The sequence below is a fragment of the Taudactylus pleione genome, unplaced genomic scaffold, assembly GCF_031769625.1.
Source record: "Taudactylus pleione unplaced genomic scaffold, aTauple2 ptg000436l, whole genome shotgun sequence".
Taxonomy (NCBI): domain Eukaryota; kingdom Metazoa; phylum Chordata; class Amphibia; order Anura; family Myobatrachidae; genus Taudactylus; species Taudactylus pleione.
Window position 1 is genome coordinate 10,160,605 of NW_028284838.1, and position 25,968 is coordinate 10,186,572.

Consider the following 25,968-nt stretch of genomic DNA (forward strand, 5'->3'; position numbering starts at 1 on the left):
CCACCAATATTATGAGAGCATTGCATGTGGGCGAATTCCAACATGTCCCATGTTTTGCCCACATAATGAATTTGGTGGTGCAACGGTTTTTAAAAACTGACACGATCGTGCAGGAGATGATCTCGGTGGCCCGCAAAATATCCAGACATTTTAGACATTCATCGATCGCTTGTCGAAGATTTCATGACCAGCAGGTACTATTAAATTTGCCCTGCCATCAGTTGAAGAAAGAGGTAGTAACTCGGTGTATGCTTCAGCAGATGGAGGAATAGCAAAAGGCCATCCAGGGCTATACAACGGCCTATGACATAGGCCGTGGTGGGGGAATGCACCTTACTCAAGCGCAGTGGAGAATAATTTCCGTGTTGTGCAAGGTTCTCAAACCCTTTGAACTTGCCACACGTGAAGTTAGTTCAGACACTGCCAGCTTGAGTCACGACATTCCCCTTATCAGAATTTTGCAAAAACAGCTGGAGAAACTGAAGGACGAGGTGAAACGGAGCGATTGCGCAAAGTATGTCGGAATGGTGGATCAAGCACTTGATTCACTTTACCAGAATCCAAGAGTCGTCAATTTAATGAAATTTGAAAAATATATTTTGGCGACCATTCTGGATCCTAGGTTTAAGTCCTACCTTGTGAGTTTTTTTCCAACAGACCGAAATCTAAAACTATGCAAAGAGCTGTTGGTAAAAAAAAATTTCATCTGCAGCTGCATGTGAGATGTCATCATCTCCTCCTTCAGTTTCTGCAGCTGCCAGGAAAAAACTAAATTTTCCTTACAGAATGCCTGCTGGTCATGCAGATCGTTCACCAAAAAAATCACATCTGGTCGTGCCTGAGAGAACTGCCTACTAGTGACATGTCTTCTACCGTGATTATGTGCGATGCGGTCTCCATTCACAGAATGGTGGAGAACTATTTCAGAGATAACATCCTAATAGGCATGTCAGACAGTCCCTTTCTGTACTGGCAGGAAAAAGAGGCAATTTGGAGGCCCATACACAAACTGGCTTTGCATTACTTAAGTTGCCCACCCTCCAGTGTGTACTCCGAAAGAGTTTTCAGTGCAGCTGGCAACCTTGTCAGTGATCGGCATAGGATGTTACTTCCTCAAAATGTGGAAAAGATGATGTTCATTAAAATTAATTACAAATTCCACGAGGAAGACCTCTACCAACATTTACATCAAAAAATTACAGAGGCGCCTATGGTGAATTCCAGCGGGGACAAATTAATATTGTGTGAAGAAGAGGATGTACACACTGATGGAGATGACTAGGACGATGACAACTTGCAATGTAAAGCCAGTTTGTGTATGGGATCATTTTCATTTCCATGTCCAGTGCACATTGGCAGCTTGTTTTATGGGGGTCCAAACAAACCAATCATTTCAGCCACAACTGGCAGTCCTTTACGCTGAAATGATTGGTTTGTTAAACTGTCCTGTTTCATATACAACATAATGGTGGGTGGGAGGGCCCAAGGACTATTCCATCTTGCACCTTTTTCCATTCCATTATGTGCTGGTTGGGGCATTGCTGCCTGACATTTTAAGTTAATGTTATGGTTGGTTTAGGAACCAATTATTTATTTTTAAGTCTCAGCGAGTATACACAGTGAGTCCAGTAGTTAGCTCGGACATGTTTCGCGCCATAGCATGGTAGTTTTTTCCCTCTTTGAAAAAGCTCCCATGCTGTGGTGCGAAACATGTCCGAGCTAACTACTGGACTCACTGTGTATACTCGCTGACACTTGCTGTTTGCTGTGGAGACCCGGAGATTCGGCTGCTTTATTGTGCGGCTGGACACGCTGCCACTGTCCCAGTGGAAACTGGGCACATCAGGAGATCTACAAGATCGTGCACACCTGACTATTGTGGAGCCTTAGAGACATAGACATTGTACTGCACAGCTGCCACTTTGTTGCAGTTAAGGTTGAGGCTGGGCACAACACGTAAGTTATGGTGCGTACACACTAGATGCTATGCTCCCTGAGCGATATCGTCTAGTGTGTCCCCGGCAGGGTGTGCTCAATGTCGTTCATGACATTGAGCACACCCGCTGAACGATATCATTAACGATATCGTTCAGCGCCGGGCTCTCTTCCCCCATTCTCCAACATGCACCAACCTGACAGTCAGGTTGGCCCGCATGTTAACCCGATAAACGATGATGACGAATGACCCACGGGAACGCGCATCGTCGTTATCGTTCATCATTTTTGTGATAAAAATGGACGATAAAGTGGACGACTGAACGAGAACGATATCGTTATCGTTCAGTCGTCCACTTTAATCGCCCAGTATGTACCCACCATTACAGGACTGTGCTTATCTGACAGAAAGTTGATGCCTGGTACCTCCGTTTGGAGAAGTGCCTCCCTTTGTCTCCCCCTGTCCATATATTGTGTGCACAGCGTATGCTTATACCTCAAAGCCAGCATTGCTATTACGGATGTCCACCGAACTCCACAGAACCTTGATTGAGTTCTATTGAACTAGCTACAGGACTTTAAATGTATTGCATCAATTGACGTAAAATTACATTCTTTGAGTATCACACAATACAATCCTTATACTGGTAATACCAGGATTTTTAGGATCCACCTCCTTTAGGTTTTATTATACATTGTAGTGTATAATTGATCTATTTAGCTTATAATAATTTTCTGTAGTTAATAATATTATTGTCTTATATGTGATATTCTATGACCGGTCATATTGTTGTTTCAGGATATTAAATTTCCTTTTATATTTTGATATATTATATTGTGTTTTATTTGCAGTCAGGTCTTCTTTTCATCCCAATTAGCGCAGATAATAAAATTATTACACACTATGACGACCAATCTGCCATCCTATCTGACAATTGGTAAGTGCATATACACTTACCAATCGTTGGTTCGATGTGTTATGCATGACGTTACAACTTGTGCCCACCCAGTTGTGATGTCAGTGTACAGGCGGTCGGCTGAGTGCCGATATATCTGCAGATATATTGGCCGTCGGTTGTGCTGCACAGCTTACGCGATATGTCTGAGAAACAACGTCGCACACAGATATATCGCTGGTACACACCCTTTCACGTAGCCACAATATATCGCCCACTGTGTACCTAGCTTAAGGACATGCAGTGCTTCTTTGATAAATTGTATTATTTGAAGTTGAACATATGAGTATTACTGAGATTAAATTTAAATAGAGCCACAGATTACCTTTAAAGTGCCACAAAGCGGCAATTGAAGTGTATTAGATTTCCCATCTGGTTACTTGACAGTGCACAGTTCTGTCTTGCTTTTATTTAGCATAATTCTCTATTACATGTGCAGTAATTAATTCAAAGTAATACATAAAAAAAATAAAAATAAACAAAGGGATCAAAACATTTTTCATTTTGTACTACACTGTACTGCCCACAGGAGATATCATTATGACATTGCCCGGACAGGAAAGCTAGTACCGGTACTAGAGGACTGATTTATGTCAGTATGCAATATGTAAATATCACCTCCAGATGCAAACCACACTGCCTGTCACTGAGCTATGTTACACAATCCTGCTGCTTTGCAGCGACTTCTGCATCTCCTTATTTTCTCTGAAAAGGACATTGCAATTGGGTGGGGGAAATTCCCTGCGTGACATAAATCTTCTCTATAATCCAACACAGTCAAACACTGAAATGACTCATATGAAATCCACCACCACATTCTGTAGACAACGTGGAGGAGAAAGTAATCATCACATTCGCTGCAATACAAATCTGACTGCAGTCTTATTTTTATTTTCTGGTAATTAAAATAATGCTTATTGAAAAGCAGAAATATACTGTATGGAAATATACAAGAGCAATTGTTCCTAAAAGTGGCCCAACTAGCACTTCCATTACTGCAGTAGCAGCAGATGTTAAAAGAAAGTGTACGTAGGCCCCTGTTCATGAGAGCTTACAATCTGGTGGGAGCCCCGGCGGATTGGTGGCGGTTAGGCAGTGGTTTTGCTATACACAGATTTACTAAGGCCAAAACCGCTGCAAAACCACTGTCAAAACAAATTTTAGAATAGAACAGGGCTGTCATTTAGAAACCGCCGCCAAACCCCCAGGGTTTAGAACCAGACATCAAACCGCCACCAAACCGCCAGGGTTTAAAAAGCATCAAGTATAGATTTGACTGCGCTGTCTTATTTCCATTCAAGGTCAACACCACTGAAACCTCGCTGCCCTTATCATAATGACTGTAATAGACAAGGAAGTAAATATGAAAGGAGCTAGGTATGTGTTGAAAAATGAAAAGGATTTTTTCAGATTATATTGTTTATCTGATATTTATTTATATATGTTCAACATATCACAATTCACACACAAATGCAGCACATTCATGATTGGAACAATGTGAATCGCAAGCAGAGAAAAATATACAGTCAGGTGCATAAATATTGGGACATTGACAGAATTTTCATATTTTGGCCTCTATTCACCACCACAATGGCTTTGAAATGAAACAAACAAGATGTGCTTTAACTGCAGACTTTCAGATTTAATTTGAGGGTAATTACATCCAAATCAGGTGAACGGTGTAGGAATTACAACGGTTTCTATATGTGCCTCCCACTCTTTAAGGGGCCAAAAGTAATGGGATTATCAACTCAAAAGCTATTTCATGGACAGGTGTGCGCTATTCCCTCGTTATTTCATTATCAATTAAGCAGGTAAAAGGTCTGGAGTTGATTCTAGGTGTGACATTTGCATTTGGAATCAGTTGCTGTTGTCTCTGAATATGAAATCCAAAGAGCTGTCACTATCAGTGAAGCAAGCCATCATTAGGCTGAAAAATCAAAACAAACCCATCAGAGAGAGATAGCAAAAACATTAGGTGTGGCCAAATCAACTGTTTGGAACATTCTTAAAAAGAAAGAATGCACCGGAGAGCTCAGCAACACCAAAAGACCTGGAAGACCACGGAAAACAACTGTGGTGGATGACAGAAGAATTATTTCCCTGGTGAAGAAAAACCCCTTCACAACAGTTGGCCAAATCAAGAACACTCTCCAGGAGGTAGGTGTATATGTGTCAAAGTCAACAATCAAGAGAAGACTTCACAAGAGTGAATATAGAGGGTTCACCACAAGATGTAAACCATTGGTGAGCCACAAAAACAGGAAGACCAGATTAGAGTTTGCCAAACAACATCTAAAAAAGCCATTACAGTAATGGAACAACATCCTATGGACAGATGAGACAAATATCAACTTGTACAAGAGTGATGGGAAGAGAAGAGTATGGAGAAGGAAAGGAACTGCCCATGATCCAAAACATACCACCTCATCAGTGAAGCATGGTGGTGGTAGTGTCATGGCATGGGCATGTATGGCTGCCAATGGAACTGGTTCCCTTGTATTTATTGATGATGTGACTGCTGACAAAAGCAGCAGAATGAATTCTGAAGTGTTTCGGGCAATATTATATGCTCATATTCAGTCAAATGCTTCAGAACTCATTGGACGATGCTTCACAGTGCAGATGGACAATGACCCGAAGCATACTGCAAAAGCAACCAAAGAGTTTTTTAAGGCTAAAAAGTGGAATGTTATGCAATGGCCAAGTCAATCCCCTGACCTGAATCCGATTGAGCATGCATTTCACTTGATGAAGACAAAACTGAAGGGAAAATGCCCCAAGAACAAGCAGGAACTGAAGACATTTGCTGTAGAGGACTGGCAGAGCATCACCAGGGATGAAACCCAGCGTCTTGTGATGTCTATGCGTTCCAGACTTCAGGCTGTAATTGCCTGCAAAGGATTTGCAACAAAGTATTAAAAAGTGAAAGTTAGATTTAGGATTGTTTAGTTTGTCTCATTACTTTTGGCCCCTTAAAAAGTGGGAGGCACATATAGAAACCGTTGTAATTCCTACACCGTTCACCTGATTTGGATGTAATTACCCTCAAATGAAATCTGAAAGTCTGCAGTTAAAGCACATCTTGTTTGTTTCATTTCAAAGCCATTATGGTGGGGAATAGAGGCCAAAATATGAAAATTCAGTCAATGTCCCAATATTTATACACCTAACTGTATACAACCACAATACATATAATGCCATTTCAAAAGGTGTATAGATATAAGCATATACAAATTAATGCACAATAGCTCTGAGAGTATATCCACATCTAATAACGTAGTTGGTCATAAAAATACACAAACATTTTTTTTTAAAGAATAAAATATAGAAATAGAAAATAAGGTTATAATAATCCGTACGGAGTCAGAGATATATCATTCCAGTGCATAATCACTTAGAAAGGCAGCTTTTTCCTAGGTATCCTATATAAATCTTTATCAAAACTTAGTTACCACTCAGTTCTGTTGATGCAATGTGTTTTATCATTGGCATTAGTCCCGTACTTTCCCTTTTGATATATAGCCCTGTAAACTCCTGTAGTAAATCACAGTCTCCTTGCAATGAAGGCAGTTGTAAAGACTGAATGCTGAGTAGATAGTCTCCAGTGTCATGATGAGACTGTATGGAAATATAATGCGCTGCACAGGGTTTAGAACCCGCAGCTTAGTAAATTTTGCCCAAGAAGACCAAGGACCTGATTTAGACCCGCTCGCTAGCAAGCAGCCGCTCGTTGCAGACGATGTTCGCTAATGTGCGCATGCGTGTAGTTCTCAGTGCGCGTGTGCAGACTAGTATGAGTGATCGGAATGTGCCTGCTCGCCCTACAAAGACAGCCAAGTGGTTTGAGTGACAGGAGAGGCTGTTTGTGGGTGGTAACAGGGGCAGGGCAGTAGTAACGCGGGAGTGGTGTTGCGGAAGCAGACGTGCCAGAGTGTTTTCACGCCGTTTCTGGGGCATGCATAATTAACAGGCAGCGTCATAGTACACGTCACCTGCTTAAATAATACACTGAAGTGATCGCAGTGCTTGCGGTAGGGAACAGTCAACCGCAAGCGCTGCAGTCAGATCCGATGGAACCCAATGGTATATACTTCCTGGAGATGACGTACGCTAGTGGGCGGCTAAAGACAGGCTGGTGGGCATCTGTAAACACAAAGAGATCGCTCGCCAAGACATAGTGGGCGTGCTTATGCCTTGCCATGCGATCGGCTGCCTTGACGTCACTTAGCTGCATTTCCATACGCTGGGAGCGAGCGGCCACATCTAGTGAGTGGTTCTGAATCAGGTCCCCAGTGTGCACAGGGTGGAGAATGGGACATTAGTGAGGGTGCATAAGTGGGAAGGTTATAGGTGAGGAAGTTTTCTTTAGTAAGGTTTTCAGAGAGCATTTCAAAATTTCAAGGCTGGGGAACAGTTTGATCAGGCGTGGTAGGGAATAACATACAGTAGGGGAGTAAGAGCATATAAGTAGCATTTAGATGAAAGGAAGGTGACACAGAGAGAACCAAACAAATTGTGATTATAATGGTGATTTAGAGTTGAACTAAAAAAATGTGAATTTGCATATGCGGAAATAAGCGTTCGCAGTTACCTTTCCACACCGGGATATTGAGTTACATATATCTTAAGATCCTAAGCACATATTTTAAACTTATCATCATCTTAAAACAGTGATCAGTCTTGTAAAGGTGCAGAACGTACAGGAGATGCAATGATTTCCCTTTCAAAAAATGGGCAGCTCTAAATCCTGCTGCAACATCGCTGAAAAACTGAGATTTTCAAAAATTATGTTTGATATTAGACCCCCTGGTCCTTGACCGCCCATTCTTGCAGCAAATGTGTCTGCAGCTGTGTTTGAGTTAACAGAACTGTTTGCAACTTACTGTAATAGTTCTCTCAAACAAATAACACATGTTCTGTATTAAATGAAGAGCAGGTGAATGTAGGATGTACTGTATAGGCCAAACCGCATGGTTACACTGGATGTGAAACATCCGGTTTTACTTTGCCTACGTAGAGTGTCTGGCGAAGTGCACTTGTCCATCCTAGCCAGACATATTTATATACTGTAATTACATTTAAATACGTAAAATAATAAATATAAATGCAGTTGCCATAATTCACATATTTTTCATATCTGTACAAGAAAAATAATACACTCCTATGTTTATTAGTAGGAAGCTATTTATTCCATTAAATTGCATATACAGGTTGAGTCTCCCATATCCAAAATGCTTGGGACCAGGGGTATTTTGGATATCGGAATATTCCGTATTTTGGAATAATTGCATATTATATTAAAATGTCTAAGGTATAGGGCCCAAATCTAAACACAGAATGCATTTATGATTTATATACACCTTATACACAAAGCCTGCAGGTAATTTTATACAATATTTTCAATAATTTTGTGGCTCAAACAAAGTTTGTGTATATACATGAAATTTATTTATGTGTCATATACACCTTATACACACAGCCTATAGGTCATTTTATACTTTATTTTTAATAATTTTGTGCCTTAAACAAAGTTTGTGTACATTGAACCATCAAAAATCAAAGTTTTCATATCTCAGTCATTCCGTATTTCGGAATATTTGGATATGGGATACTCAACCTGTACTGTAATAATTTTATTCGACACTTTTTCTGAAAAATATTGCTTGGATAAGAAAGATGGTTGTTGATGCCAAATGACATTCAGACTGAGATCATGCTGAGAGTGGATTTGGGCAATTTTAAAGGGGGTCTAAAATAATTGTATGGGTACCCGTCAAATATCAGAGTGTAGAAACCAACACACTGTACAGTCTGCTATTATACACTGATATGGCATGCAAACTCGGCAAACACGACTGAAAGAATCTACAAACTCTTCCTCTTTCCTGTAGGTTTACAGTACAGTGGTTTTGGAAACAGCTTAATATGTTGCACAATTTGCATACTTGTTGTGTATAAAAATTGGAATTGCGGAATCAGACCTGATGGTTTGCAATAAGGTGGTTTCCAGTCGCGATGAAAGTACAGTACAGGCGTGTTGTGGGAGTGTATTTGCCAATACAGACTAACAAGGCCACAGAAAAGTCACAGCCTCCTGAAGTGATCTGACTTGTGTCAGCTCTGGCCCTGGTGTAAGTGTAATAGTAGATAGTGATGACTGCAGAGTTGCTAATGATGACTGTCTGGTCACAACAACTGTTGAAAACGCACACATTTATAAAAACTGCTGGAGCAGTGTAATGTATGTAACAATTGAGGACGGGGAATGTAGTGTATGGGCCAAAATAATAACGGGAAGCAACACAGACATATTGGGTCAAATGTAATAGGGTGAGAGTTTAGAAAATGTGAGAGTTTAGCAGTAAAATTGTCACACTAATTAATACACTGATCGAGTTGTATTTTCAAAACAGGAAACAACTGGATGAGAGTTTAAATCTTGAGAGTTTTTTAAGTCTGAAATACATACAAATATACATGTTCTGTGACTATTACATTGGCTGAGTTCAAAAATGTGACAGTTTTCTCTCACATTTTCTAAACTCTCACCCTATTACATTTGGCTCCATTGTTTCAGCTCTGACTTTACTGCTCAACTACCGGAAACCGCAAAACATAACATCAACAGCAGTATTTCTATGCTTATCAGTAATAACTGACAAATGTCTGGTACTGGTGCATTCGTACACCAGATAACCAAAGGCAGCCTAGACCAGGGAGCAGGGTGCCATCTGCCCCACCAGCCAAGAGGAGTGGCTGTCAATCATTCTCTGCCTGCCTCCCAGCCACCACGGCATATATGTCTAGTCCATACTGTACTTCACTGTACACTGCTGGCCATCCACCAATCACAGTTGTGGGAGTATGTAAACACTGATTCATATATGTTTGGTGCTATCCACCCATCAGGAAAACCTGCAGTGAAGTGTGCTCGCTTAGGGAGGCGCAGTGCTGCCAGAGACTGGACACTGGAGTGAGTCTTCAGTGTAGGTGCTGTTGCTTATATTGTCACTGATTGTGGGTGTGCCTGTCCCTACAGAAGTGGAAGGGCTGTCACAGAAGCAGCCTGGCATGGTAAGTGGCTCCTGTGCTATAGACTACCATTGACCCACTGTGCCATACATAGGCGTTGGAACGTAAAGACACCACTGTGGAGCGGTAGCTGCGGGCGTTTAGAGGCTGTGCTTTATAGCAATAGGCTGCACAGCTCCTGCACATTAAGGAGGGGGGAGGTGTAATGTGCGGTCTTTAAGTTAAAAGACCGCAAATTACACCTCCCCCTCAGTGCAGTGCATTGGCTGTGCAGCCTATTGCTATGAAGCAGAACCACTATCCATATGCGGCTGCTGCACCAGACCCTGTGCGCCCAGATACAGTTGAAGGGAGGGAGGAGGGAGGGCACGTTGGAACGATTTTATGTTGCTCCCCCAACATAAAATCGTTCTGATCCCCTTGGTACTACAGGCAAATTGTGTTAAAAACTACTATGGCACAGGTTCTCAAACTCGGTCCTCAGGACACCAAACAGTGCATGTTTTCCAGGTCTCCTCATATAATCACAAGTGAAATAATTAGATCTACCTGTGGATCTTTTAAAATGTGTCAGTGAGTAATGACTACAACTGTGTACCTGTTGGGTGACCTGGAAAATGTGGGGTCCTGAGGATTGAGTTTGAGAACCTCTGTACTATAGGCATGGTGTGCCATTAGCCACCGTTGCATTGGACTTACTGTCAAGAACCACCACAGGCATACTGTAAATTAGCTACCATGGGCATACTACAGTATAAGTGAGTGAGGAAGCTCATAGATACTGTATATAGCATGTGACTTATGCTAGTCACTGGATTCGCCTAAATGTTGACTAAACATATAACTTATTCACAATGGTTAGTAAAATTACATGTATATTAAGTAAGGATCTGCAGGCTCGGAAAGGTTCGAATTTGCATGCCGAGTTCAGATTTTTCCCTCCAAAAAACGGAAAAAGTCCAGGAATGATGATGTTTGTCCATGCAAGATGACGTTTTGCCTCTTCTGAGTCCTGTTTTTTGAAGGGAAAATCCGAACCATTCGGCGAAACGCGCGTCGGCAGGACGGGTGTCTGTGTGTGAGCAGCACATGACACTCCAACTACCAGTTTGTACCCCTTGTATTTTCTTCACACTTTTTATTTTTTACTTACTTGGTCAGTATCATTCACACCTGATTTTTTCCACACGGACTCATACGGGTTGTTGCTCTGTGACCTACCATAGTTATTTGGGTTTAAGCAGCTATTGCTGATTACTTTAACCCTATATGTACAATAGCACTTAATTTGTATTAAAGGATTTAATGGTTCTGATCTGATACTTATTTATAGTACTACACTTTTATATACATTGTGTAGGTGATTTATTGCAGATATTTTGTACAGTTTTTGATATGTGTTCATGTTTAAATCATTTTGTTTATATGGTGTAATTGTGTGTCTAATTGCATAGATATTACCAAAAACGTACCATTTAATGATATTATTATAAACTAATATATGTCTAGGGAACCCAGCATAATATTTTCAATTGGTTGCTTATGTATAAAGAGAGTAATTATTTATTACCTTGTATTAGCAACAATCAACTTGGAGGACACCTATACATATGCACATGTTATTGTTAGCCCTGTGGTAATTACTAATCAGCAGCTATCATTGTATATCTCTGCATTAATTTAATAGTTATTTAGCTACGCGACCCCCGGCTATATAACTCTCTTATATTTTTGTGTCCTCTCTATTAACTGATGACAATCTCAATTAGAGTAACTCTCTCATTGGGGGTCCAATGCTCTTTTGTAAGACCCCCAACAGCAGAAGCGAAATATTGAGAAACGTTGCGGTTATTCTGTTGTTTCTAAGGGTCAAACCGTTTCCAGGTGATCTCTCACTCCCTACCGATGACTTGTGGTCAAATAGGGAGAAGTAGAATCTAGAGAAACGGCATCTTTACCTTGACTATTCTGATATTTCACATTAATGAGAGCACTATAGATACAAACTGGTATTTTTTCTAATGATGCCATAGAGGCAATATATATGTATTATTTTTATTCTTTATTTCGCCATTATTTTTGATGTTTCGATATATCTCTAATTGTGTTATGTGATATTTTTTTTATATTTAAGTTACATTTATTGTGCATCTGGCCTTAGATGCATTAGTAATCAGGACTTTATAACCTTTTTATTTTATTTTCATTTTGAATAAACTCTCTCCTTTGTTATGTCTTTATACTTTTTGGTTATTTATATTTTTTCATATACTCTTTATGTGAGACGTACCATATTTTGAATCGTGTTATTATACACAGCTGCCGGTAATAATATATTATATTTTATTGAACAGTTTTCCAATAAAAGTTATGTATTAATTTATTTATATTTTCTAAAAACAAGAGTGCTCACCAAATACAGTTTTTCCTTTTTTTTCTTGTTTTGTCCTTGTTGCCTAACTCTAGTGAGCACCACCACTATATTGTGTATCTTTTTCTGGTTTCAGATATTTATTGATAAGAATAGTGGTACTAATAATTATCTTGTCATATACAGTCAGTGCGACGATTTCCCATTTCCCTCTTCCCCATAGTTGTGTACAAAAATCCGAACTCGGCATGCAAATTCGAACCTATCCGAGCCTGCACATCCCTAATATTAAATTGTGCTGCCTTATCCATTTATATAACAAAAGTCACTATATTGTACACCACATAGCCTCAGGGTTATGGAAATCTGACATTCCCTGCATGGCTTTGGTCATCAGTTGCTATACCCAGTTCTTGGACATGACATCATTGAGAGATGGGGGTTGTCAGTCCTGAGATTGAAACAAAATTAAGGAAGGAGGGGGGATTGTCAAATCTGGAGCATGTTTGCAATTGACAAAAGGAGGGGTGGATGTCAGGTTATGGTATAATTATAACTGATAGAAAAGTGAGGCTGTCAGATCTGGGGTCTGATTGTTAATGTAAGATAACCACTGGGAATTATAATTTATTATGTATTTTACCTATATGTGGTCACTATTTTGCTGAAGTTAGTGATGTATATGTAGCAGATTGTTTGTTTTATAGTTTTTGCAGATGTGTCTTGCTGTGGATAAGTCGCAAGGATGTGACCTTTCAAAAGGACTTCCTAAAAAGTTCAACAGTAACAAAAAAATAAATAAAGGCAATGTTAAGGATAACATACATAAAATCAAGTGCTGATAAATGAGATAGATGAGGGGGAAGAGAGGAAGAGAATGAGGAGAAAATTAGTAAAAAAGAAAAACAACAGAGGGGGGCACTGACAAATGAGGAATAAACAAAGAGAGGGGGGGGGGGTTGAGAAAGAGACATCCAAGGCAATACTGGGGTTGGACTTTGCCAGCAACCAAGAATGGTCTAATGACGATGGTGAGTGGTTTCACCATCGATGGGAGGCCACCAATGGTAAAACATCGGTGGCTGATCCCTAATGGTGAGCGTTGGCCCCGCTATGCGCAGTCACTGTCTGCGCATGTGCACAGCCTAACCATCGATTGTTAATTAAGGAAAAGTGTCCCTCGAATAGCACTTCTACGCTATTGTTAGTTTTAATATATACTTTTTTAAACGCAGTTACTACTGTTTTTGTTGAATGCATATTGAGATATTTCCAACTCAGCCTACAGATGTAAGTATGCTTTTATTTGGTACATATTTTTCTGCATGCAAACGGTGTTGGTGGGCAAATACATTTAGTTTTAAATAAGGATCTTTCTAGTATGCATAATGAGTGAGGAGACCCATTCATTTACTGAAGCGTATAGAGCACAAAATGGCCGCTACATAGCGCAAAAATGTCTGTGAAATTGTTGTGCCTTAGTGTTGTATAAGAGCACTTCGATTTCCAGGGCACATAGGTTTACAGAGCAAGATGGCGGCATTTGCAAAAGGATCAGCGGTTTGCAAAGGCAGAGGGAAAGAATTAAGGAATTCAAGTAAGCTCACTGATTTCCCTCATTTTATGGACCAGGGATAATGAGAGAGAATGAGACAAGGGGTGGAAAGAGCGCATTACAGGGGCAACCCCTGCTGTGTAAACAGGCACTTACTGTAACTATTTCCACTCAACAATAGGGGGTAAATTTACTGAGATGAGAGTTTTTAGAAGTGGAGATGTTGCCCATAGCAACCAAACAGATTCTACTTAACATTTAAATAGCACCTTCTAGAAGATAATAGCTAGAATCTGATTGGTTGCTATGGGCAACATCTCCATTTCTAAAAACTCACTTTAGTAAATTTACCCCAGGACTTAATTTTGTACTAGCCCAAATACGGTGAACTTGGCAGAAAAGTGCATTTTACATAGTAAGCAATGTGATAACATGCACCTGGCACACAAAAATTGCCACGTCTAATAAAATCAGCCACCATTGTCTCCTGAGTAATATACATGTACATTTTTACACAGTGGGCCTTTAAAGACTTTTCTGTCTATCCGCTCACCATGCTGCATTTATTCTGTAGTTTGAACAGGCTGCTCCCAAGAGTGAACATAAGACATTTAAGAGCGTTGGGAAGACCACTGAAGCACATCAGCGTAAAAGAGATGCATTTTGTGGTGAGCAAACCGGAGCAGCCCATAAATAACCTACAGGACTGTGAGTTGTGGCTTTGGCAGTTTATAAAAGAAGAGAGCTGAAAATCTCCTTTTCACTTTACAGTTTGGTGGGAAGAGAGGGCAAACCTAAGCATTGTATTTTACCTTCATGCTTTATCTGAGAACATCTGAGATAACTGTCCTTTAATATTCATATCTTAGAGCCTGATTCATTATGGATCGCAACTGCAATTCCACACGCAGACGGCCGATTGTTGCGTACTGCACATGCATCGCAGTGTGCAAAGGCTCCACTGCAATCACAATGCCATACACAGCTTGTGTACTCACTGCGTGCGATGGGGTTAGCAAATCCTGAGTAAGGTCAGACCTTACCATTGCATGCATTAGCATATTTTCGCAGGGGGCCTGTGTGCGTAATCGCAACTGCGATCGGTAATGAATCAGGCCCTTAGTTTAAAGATTATATATTACCTCTTGGCTGTCCTTATTTTGGTTCATACAAAATATCCTATGGTACAAGGTATCCAAAGAGTTACTGGAGTCCTGTCTGTCGAAACAATGGCGGTCTAAGATCTCCAATGTGTGCAAAACTCTGCTAATAGTTACCCCTGAAAATAAAATAAAAAAAGATTATATAAAATTAACAAGTTAGATGTATGAACTTTCTGTTGCAGTTGGCTCTGCTAATGTTTTGTTATGAACATTTTATCTGTTCTCTTTAGTTATTGTCGGTTGTGACTTGATATGTGCTGCTGTTGAGATTGTGGTAGAGTAGTGAAGAGTCCTGTCACAGACCCTCCAACACAACCCCTTATATCACGTACAAAATGCTCTGCACCTGGACTTCCCACCTAGTTTATGTTTGCAGTCACCTGTGCTGAACTAGTTATTTGATAAGAAAGGAGTTACAGCACAGGTGGCTGCAATCATAAATTGGGTGGGAAGTCCAGGAGCAGAGCATGTTGTCCCTGATGGAAGGGGTCATGTTGGAGGGTCCGCTGTCAGTGCATCAGTGCAGGGTTATTTACTTCCTCTTAGAACCTGCACATGACCTGTTCACTTTTATGAGGAATCCCTCAAAGTCAGAGTTATGTTTCTTTGGTTAGACATGCTAAATGTGCTGGAATCTGCATGCTGCTCATACACTGCAGGTGCAGGACACTGCACCTCCACCCAGTGGTAACTAGGGAATGACTGGAGGAAATCTGTGCATGTGAAGTGTGGCTGGAAACAGGATCTGAGTAATTGAATGAGGGCTGGCAATGGTGTCTCTGGGGGCGATTCAGACCCGCTTGCTAAGCTGCGTTTGCTCACTATGGGCGATTGTCGCCCATCTGCGCATGCGTCACAGTGCGCATGACAGTCTGTGCGTTTGGGAAGTGATCACTCGTAGCCCGCAGATGGAGCACTACTTTGAGTGACAGATAGCGCCATTTGTGGGTGGTAACAGGGGAAGGTCCTTGAAAACGGGGGAGTGGATGTGTGTACGCAGGCGTGTCTGAGCATCAAAACGCCGTTCTTTGGGCGTGCATAATTAACATGGAGGCGTCATAGTACATGTCACCTGGTTGTTTTTCAGCCTGCAGTGATTGCAGCGGAGTAGGGTCTACCTCAAGGGCTGCGAGCAGCTCCGATGGCTCTCAATGTTACTGATTAATCATACACTTCCTGGAGAGGACATGTGCTTAGATTGAAAAGTGGGCATCATTACACCAGCATGCGATCACTCTGCCGTCGCTCTCTAAGACATAGAGGGCGTCCTTAAGCCTGGCTGTGCGATCGCGGAATTTGCATATCCGGACCCTGACGGCTGCAAGAGAGCACAGCATAGCGAGCGGGTCTGAATGCGCTTCTCTGAGTGATGTTGAAGGCAAAAAGGATCTTTGAGATGTGGCTGAAATGGGAAGTAGTGCAATGTGCTTACTGTAAAATGGGATATATATAGTGTTATATCCATGAGAGGATGTTAGTACATCGGAGTCTGAGACACTGTACTCAGATTGGAGCAACACTATATTTTGCTATTGAAGAACCACACAGGACAACAATGCATCTTTATGAACTTGAACAAAACAGATTCATACCAAGAACCAAGAATTAACAGTAACAAGTTGAAAGTTTTGGCGTAGATGTAGTTAGTTTCCTGGCGGTTGGGATCCCGGACGTCGATATACCGATGCCGGAATCCCGCCACCTGCCATAATGCCGACACAGATATCCCGAACGACATCAGGATACCGGTGTCGGCATCCCGACCCCCGCCATCCCGATAGTCCACAGCCGGGTAAGTGTATAGTTTGCTCGGGGAAGAGGGTGTTAGGTTTAGGCACCCCCGCGGGGAGATCAGGATTAGGCCCCCCCGGGAGGGTTAGGATTAGGCTACAGAGAGGGGGGTAGGGTTAGGCACCCCCAGGGTGAGGTTAGGCACCCCCGGGAGGGTTAGGTTTAGGGTGCGGGAAGGGGGGTTAGGGCTAGGCACCACCGAGGGGAGGTTAGGGTTAGGCACCCCCCCGGGAGGGTCAGGTTTAGGGTGCGGGAGAGGGGGTTAGGGTTAGGCACCACCAAGGGGAGGTTAGGGTTAGGCACCACCGGGGGGTGGTTAGGGTTAAGCACCAGTAAAGGAGGGTTGGGGGGGGTAAGAGAGAGGGGAGGGTTATCATACTTACTAGCCCCAGTCAGGATTATAGATCATTGGGCTTCCAGCATCGGTATGAGAACCGGTGGCTGTTCAGTCGTGCGTATTTCATACCGATACCATTCGTACTTCCACCAGACAGTCTAATACAAACAGCGCTACAGACACCACATTTAGGGTGCTGTGAGTTCTTCTGTACAGCATTAAATTGCATTATATACTGGATGGCAGAGGTCATGCAGTCTGGTTAGAAAGGCTTTGGCTCAGATGTTGCCCAAGGCATGTGGGGCTTCCAGTTAACATTTTTGCTAAAGCCTCCTTCCTTTCAAGTTGCTCTGAACATTAGAAGCTTGTGTGCAAAATATGCTAATAGAAGACAAGAGGAACTACTTGTAAGGGATGTAGTCAGCATCCCGGTAGACTGGATGCCGACGGTCTAAATACCAGATTTGGAATACTGAAGGCGTTGGGATCACGGCTCCAGAATCCCGACATTCCAAAGTAAAGCATCGGGGGTTAGGTTTAGGGTTAGGAGTTAGGCACTAGAGGGAGGGGTTAGGGTTAGGCACTAAGGGGGGAGGGTTAAGTTTAGGCACTAGGAGGGAGGTTAGGTTTAGGCAACGGGGAGGGTTAGGGAATTTACCTTCCAGTGTTGGGATTGTGACTGTCGGGATGCAGCTGTCGGTATTCTGACTGCCGGCATCCCGACAGCTGGGATCCCATACCCAACCCACTTGTAATCTGTCTATTTACAACATAACACACATTGTAATCATGAAAGCAATACTGTGCTTCAGATGGGAATTAGAAACTTACACCCCAGTTAATCAGCCATATAGAATCTATGGAGTAGGCAATAGAGAAAGTTCCCTCTACCTGCAGTTGATTCTTGGCACTTATCAAATGACCACCGGACTTCCACGGCCCGACCCCTTTGTTTGATCTGTTGTTCCACTTCAAAAATCTTTGCTCGAACCTAGACAAACAGTAGTGGTAGGATCAAAGTCAGTTCTACTTTGTTATTGAAAATTGCAGATTATGTAGAGTTGGCCAATATAGTTTACAATACAACCAAAAACAGTCCCTGAGCAATCCATCTCATAACACAATTTAAAGAAATGATGGGTATTCCAAAATTAAGTAGCAATACATTTTACAATTCAGAACACACCATCACCCACTACATTGGCCACAACACAATCATAGTTCTATCATAAATAGCCAACTACGCCCCATATCATGTAGCCCTCTGTCTCTATCAGCGTACCTTTATTGTGCCTAAATTGGAATAGCTGTGATATGGAAACTGATTAATGCAGCCAACTTTGTTATGATAAGCCTCCAGTATTTTAAGAAAGGCTAAGAATAAAAGAATAATCTGCATAAACTGTATCAATGTTTATCCATTGAGGGATAGGTGAAAGGCGGTAATGTTCTGTCCCTATAGAGAGCTTAAACTGCAAATGATGAATGTTAAAAGTCAAAGATGTGTCCTACAAAGTAATAGTTATTAGCAATGAGTGGAACAATCATATATACTGTATAACTATACATGAGAGAAAAAAAATGTAATGTTTGCAGTGTTGTTAACCACTATTATTGTCAGTGTATAAATTAAATTATTCTGAATTAATTCTTATTATTTAGGGCAGGACGGTGGTGTAGTGGTTAATATTACTGCCTTACAGCACTAGGGTTATGACTTCAATTCCTGGTCATGGCTTACCTTTAGGGGGAGATTGATCAGATCTCGGAGAGAGATAAAGTACCAACCAATCAGGTTCTAGTGGTCATTTTTCTAGCACAGACTGTAAACGGACAGAAGCTGATTGTTTGGTAATTTATCCCAGGGCCGTAACTAGGGTAGCGCGACCTGTGCCATGGCACAGGGCACCGCAGGGCAGGGGGCGCTGTTTGGGCCTGTCAATTTTCCTGTTTATTATCATTCTCACTTGTAGCTTCCTCTTCTTTTATCCCCAGCATCTCCTGGCCTCCATTTTCTCTTCCCTGGCCCTTCCCCATTTCGGGTGCGTGTCTTCTGTCCCTATTTGAAAAATAGGGGGTTGTTGGGGAGGCGCCAATGCGCTTTCTGGCACAGGGCACCAAAAAGTCTAGTTACGGCTCTGCTTTATATCTCTCCATTTTAGCTCTCTCCAAGATTTTTTAAGTCTGTAAACTTGAATGGGGTAGAACAGATATGAAGGACATAAAAGGTGATGCTATGTAAATAAACAATTCTAAAGAGAATTCAGAAGCACACAGCCTGACACATATGTATTTGGAGTAATCTGAACAAATGCAGGCAGCCATTATACCTTTATTCTGTCCCAGCAATAGGTTTACTAACGCATAGGCATTGATATGTGCATAGGCTCAAAAGAAATAACAACTGAATATGGCAAAGCATACAGTACCTGTTGATTGAAAGGTGAGCACCCACCAGGCATAGGCAGGCTGGACGGGGCGACCTGGAGAAGATCCAGAGGAGAACCTGGATTTGTGTTTTTACTTTCATTTGTGGAATAGTTCCACACCAAGGCACTTGGACAACAGAGAGTGATAGTCTGGGGAAGTAATTTAATAGCAAAAAAGTGTCACATATTACATTCACTAATAAAAGATATAAATTATTTTGCTAATATGCCATAACCTAAATGGTAGTTTGCAGTTTGTATTGTTTAAAATAAACTTGACAATAGATAATGTAGAAGTGAATGGCACAGCGCTTTTGAGGGTTACAGTTGTTATTCCATTACTGTGTGCTCGTATGTCAGTACTGTAAGTGGTCACACTGCATGGCTGCTAAGTATCGAATGCTTGCTCCGATTACTTGTTGCTCCTTACTGTACACCCACAAGGGTTGATGTTGGGTAACTGACCATAAGCCTAACTTGCCAAAGAAGCACAGGCCTTTCTTTCCATGCAAAAGGACTTCAATTAATATATTTTTTGATACATTATCAACTAAATTCAAAGAAGTGACATTTGTGTATTCAAGTTGCACAAATCAACCACTAACATATATTAGCACAAATAAACAAATGTATTTATTTTGCCAAAACACGCTGCGGTCTATTAACCTTCCTTACTGATATAGGAGCAATGCAGTCTGGTGGTTATTACTACCGCACAATGGCTCTGACGCAGAGATGAATGTACACTTGATGGCAGAGTGTGTCTACTGTGTATTTGCACTGCACAAGGTCTGAACATTCAGAGTTGTAGGCTATTCGCATTGCTGCTGCGTCTTTGGCTGTACAACCGCATGGAGCGCCCTTAGAATGCACCGGGTGGCTGTACAGACTGCAGGGTGCATGCCTTATGCGTCCAAAGGATACTCTGGGCTGCACTTCAGCACCAGTACTGGCTGCAGGGTGTCATTCTAGGCAACCTGCTAGCCAGATGACGGGGCCGGGGGGGCAGTGATGGTGTCTGAGCTCTGTGTGACTGTACTGCTCGCACACCCCTAGTTACAGCCCTGCATATGGAAGCTCTCTAACGTAATCACAGAGAAAACCATTTCCTGTATTCATGCATTTATAGAATATGTAATGACGTTTTAAATTGTTATCTGTGTATCGGTAAAAGCAAAATCTTGTGATATATTTTTGTCAAGAATAATAAGAGAAGCTGTTAATGGAACTACAGTTTACTGACAGCTTGATGCCCAAGTTGCCATTATTTGCCTTAAATATACAAGTTGTTGTTGTTGTACTCAGTAGCGGCAACTTTGTTTTAGTCTAAATCTGGCCATACACTATCCAACGTTTAATTCAACTGACCAACTGAACGATTTATCTGACCAACTAAATGCATGAAGTATTACCCATCTTTTTCATGAGATCAGCCAGCTGAACAACATTTCTATCCAACTGAACTATTTTCTGTTGAGACAGAATTAGATGGGCACTGTCTGTCTACATGTCAAAAAAAGAATAAAAGTAAATAATTTAAAAGAAAATTTGTTCCCCCCCCCACTGCCCTCCCAACACATACTTTTTACCAGCACTGGCTCTTTCAGCCTAATGCTGGTTACCCCAAGGGGTAAACTGATTTGGGAATTTCAGGGTAACCAGTGGCCTGGTGGAACCATATAGGGGGCATCCACAGTGTGTAGGACTCCCACCTTGAGTCCATCCTGACCCAGGCCAGTTAACATTAGGGTTGGTTTTCCACGAGACAGGCCCAATAAAATGCTTGCACGCCCCCACCTGGGTCTTGAGAAAGCTCACAGCGTGGAGCGAAGCTGGTTGACGAAAGGGTTACTATCGCTGGAATAGAGGAAGATACCCAACCCACCCAAGCCCGTCACTTTGCACCTTTGGTTATTGAAGTGAGCCCTGCAGACCGGATGAACATACAGCCACGGGGGGATTGACCGGGTGCTAGCAAGCGGCCGCTGCTTCATCTGCACCCTGGTCTCCCTGAAATACGGACCTTCTATACATCAGTGTGTCAGTACAGGACCGTGGTAATATTCCAGAGCTACAGTCGCAGAGGATTTACAGCCATATACTATTATCATCTGTGGCTACTAAGACTGAATTATCTGCAGAAGGGTAAGGACACTTTTTTACGGGCTGTGCAAGCACTTACAGTGCACAAATCTCTGGTGGAGAGATATATATCCACTAAGAACTAAACAAATGACTGTGGATTTTAGACATTCTCTCATATATTCCAGCGTGAAACATGTATATTAAACAAAAGTATTTGATCAGCGTAACAACTGGGCGCTATGGAGCCGGCTTGTGTGTAATACATGTTTTTAGTGTTGTGAGTCTAGTTAAAGAGTATATGTATTGAATGTAATAAATTGTGAAAAAATTGTTTAAGAGAAGCCTTGTCCTTGGTACATTATTCAGACAGGTGCTACCATATTGCAACAAGTGTTTTATTATGTATACATTCCTTACAAGCGCAGTTCAATAATTTGTTAGTCCCCACCTGAGTAAATCCAGTCTCGGTCTAGGTAAGTATTTAATAAGAGGTATTTTATAACTAAAGTGCGTGCATATGTATACAGTATTTAAAGGATTTTTTTTTTCTTAAACTGTCCCTACATTTCCATTTTTCTTTTTCAAACTTTCAAAATTTACAGGTCCCGGCTGGCCCTAGTGCCAAGGCAAGCTGGCACTTGTAGCTCTCCATGTGCCAGATTGCTCTGGCAGCCAAGTTTGGTAACCGGGTCATGCTGGGACTTTGTTCAACAAAGACATAGGTATAGAATATGGCAGGGGCGTATTAAGTGAGGAGGGGGCCCGTGTGCAGTCTCCGTCTGAGACCCCCTCCTCTCTTTCCAACGGCAGTTAGCGCACTGAGCGCAGCAGTAGACTCTGGGCACTAGTCTGAGCCCAGAGTCTACTGAGCATGACCCAGTCACTGGGAAGATGGCCGAGGCGGCCATTTTCCAGGCGATTTTTACATCACTGATACCGACCTGGGACTCTGGAGAGTTAAAGTATAAAAATATGGGTGCAGGGTGTGCGTTGTGGGCCCCTCTAGACTCAGGGGCTCATGTGCCCCGCACACCCTGCACCCATTTTAGATACACCCCTGGGAAATGGAGAAAAGCCCTGAAGGATGGTTATATCCAGAAGGAGGGCCCGCGCACATTTTTGTGGGCCCAACCTCTCCTGGGAAAATCCGCACTGGTGTTAACCCACCTGGGACTGGAAGAAATCATGTTGAAGTGACCCCTACACTGCGGTTACCCCTTTATAGTTCCATCAGGCCAAGCTGGCAGTCCAGTGCAGGTTATCCTGACCCTACATTGTTTTTTTCCACTGATTTTGAAGTATCCAGCACCTTTCTGAAAGAGTCAGTACTGGCAATAAAGGGCTGCTTCAGAGGTAGACGCAAGTAAAGCATTGGGCAAAAGCGCTCATTTTACTTATGTGCACGTGTCCGAGATACACTGCACATGCGTCCCAATGGTTACTGGTGCTGGATGCAGAACGAAACCTCATAGGGATCCATACAGTTCCGATAGGCGTTCCTGTGCAATGACATGATGGGGAAGGTTTAGAGTCTTTTTTTAACATGCAAAAAAAAAAAAAAGTGAAGAACATCCACCTACTCTGTGCTGAAAATCGTTTCCAACTTTCCCCTACGATGAAACAATAATCAGCTGGTTGGGTTGGTTAAATCAAATATGTCTGATTTATCCAACACACTGTTGAACGTTTTGTACTGTAGCATCTTCACTTTACCACAACAAAATCCTTCCTTGGTCCATTAGTGTGAATGTGTTAGGACTGAGACACCCACTGTTACTGTTCATGGATGCTGAAATCCACTTGGTGCATTTGTAGATGCAACCATCATTTGCACCATCAAAACTTCCACCAGCCCTATTGCAGGTGCAGATTATTCGTCTGAAAATGGGTTCCTATGTGAATGATCTGCATCAATGCACACAGCCACCATCAGCAACACGTCCACGCCACTCCTATAAGATGCAAAATCTCTGTGTATATGTTTGACTACCCTTGTTACCTCTCAGGAACCTCCCCACTCAGGGAGAGTTGGCAAGTATGGTATAATGTTACTCAGAGCAGTTTACCACAGTGACGGTGTTGTTCTAACATATACTATGTATGATATATAGCCGAACTTGTGCTATCTTGATTTTGAGCCATAATAAAAATGTTTTTAAAAAATGAATTATATATTACTAACCGTATTTGTACAACTGAAAGAACTAATAGAAGGAAGTTAAACTGCAGTCTTACATTTGCTTGAAATCACAAACAGTTGCATAGCCAAGTAATAATGAATACCTTGTAACTACACTGCCAAATTTAAGTCTAGAGATGAACAGTCAATGGGCGGGATACATCAGGCATCGCATTTTGGATGTGATGCATCCCACCAATGATCGCATGCATAGTGGCGTTAGTAACGCTGTATGCATGATCATTTAAGCAAAGGACAGCTCTTCTGATTATAGCTGTCCTTTGGGGTGTCGGGACTTCCGGGTTTATGACCCGGGAGTCCCTCTGTGCATGAACGGTCATCGGCCAGCCATGTGCGAGCCACGGGAGACCCTCGAAGAGAGCCTTTTGGATCTCTCTGAGGGAGGTTTCAGGATTAGAAGCCAATAGGCATTTATTAGGTAACTTGGTTGGTAGTAAAATTGCACAATGTCCTGCAAACAAATTGCAAAGTCCCAACTTTAAATCTGTAGGCAGGGTGTTCTTAAAAAATATTAAATAACTGGCTGGATGGTGTGCGTTGCTTGTCCCTGACCGGGATTATGTATGGCCAAAAAATCTGCTGTCTCTCATGGAGGAGTGTCTTTAGATAGTCCCAGCGATTAATCAGCTCTTAAAATGTTTATGTCGTGATATCTGTAGGATGGGTGTTCTTACAGTGTGCTTCGCCATAGATGGCGCTGCCTATCGGGTGTATAGGAAAGATTCCTGGACTGCACACCCTGAATATATATAATGGGAGGTGCTACCTGTTGAGACTTATTACAGGCACAGAAACAGACAGATCAAATGACTGATTATATATAAATACATTATGCAATAAAATTTTGCAATCAATAGAGGTTTTTAGCATAATCATGGCCAAGGTTATGGTCCTACCCACCATATCCAGGTAACCTCTGTAGGGTAGGTCCCTAACATACAAGGGTTCAAATCCAGAGCACAGGACACCCCTAAAGTTGCGCAGCCGAGCCAGGGCCGGATTGAGGGCTACATGGGCCTGGAGCTGAAAATGATCAAGGGCCTATTATGAGAAGCAGATGACGTGTGACCAGTGCTGTGTGGTGTGGTGTTGTCGGAGCCACATGGGCATATACACACTCTATAATCTCAGCCCCAATATCTCCGTAAATATGTAAAATGTAAAAAAATACAAATGCATTATTTTGTGAGGTAAATAGAAATACAATTTTACCACTTATGATTTATGGCTGACCGTGTGGAGAGCAGATGGTCAGTCAACATCCTGCTGTCATGATGATGGGCCTATTGTTATTTGGAGGCCTGGAGCTGTAGCTCCATCCGCCCCATTGTTAATCTGGGCCTGAGCCGAGCCACCCCAGGGCATCGTTATAATGAGAAAAGTGAAATGTGAAGTAGGAAAGATAAGAGCAGCTATGGCTGCATAGAAAAGTGAAAATACAAATATAATAAAAACAAACAGTAAAGTGTTAAAATTGTGCAGAAAAGAAAGAATGTGCTATAATGCGATGCCATGAGGCAGACCAACCAAAGCAATCCAGGGGACCCACACCCCAAAAATCAACCCAAAGTTGCACTACAGTATATAACTTGTAGGACTTACCTAAAATTGTGCCTATTACTAGTGTGCATATACAAACCAGGCTCCATGCTTTTAAACCAATAAGAGAGGGGTGCTAGTCCAGACTGAAGGGGTCTCATTTCCTTCAGATGTGCAATAAAGCACATTAAATGGAGTGTATAGGAAAGATTCCTGGACTGCACACCCTGAATATATATAATGGGAGGTGCTACCTGTTGAGACTTATTGCAGGCTCAGAAACAAACAATCACAGGTGCACAACTCCAATGCCTATCGGGTCCAAGCTCCGGAAAGTTTAGCTTTTCAGAGAGCTTGGTGCAGATGTAAAATGTGGTCAAGCCACCGAAAATGGCATTTTGGGGGGATTTGACTGCATTTTTAGCTTTGATGCATCCCCCCCATTGACTTATATTATAAAATATGTACTTCACACTGTGACCAAAACCTACAGTAATCACAAATCCACAACAGTAACACTCCACAAGTGTAAACAATACCATCACTCAGAGAGACTACTCAAAGAAAAGCAG

At 42.0% G+C, this 25,968-nt stretch overlaps 1 protein-coding gene across 1 annotated transcript in view; it reads right to left on the bottom strand.

Moving 5' to 3' along the window:
* MED12L (mediator complex subunit 12L) overlaps positions 1-25,968 on the bottom strand; it is a 709,720-nt gene that overhangs the window by 548,977 nt on the left and 134,775 nt on the right. Inside the window, exons 8-10 of the mRNA XM_088447707.1 lie at positions 19,573-19,722; positions 18,035-18,134; positions 14,995-15,131 (exon numbers count right to left, since the gene is read on the bottom strand). Coding sequence (XP_088303833.1) covers positions 14,995-15,131; positions 18,035-18,134; positions 19,573-19,722 — 387 coding nt within the window. The remainder of the gene's footprint in view (positions 1-14,994; positions 15,132-18,034; positions 18,135-19,572; positions 19,723-25,968) is intronic.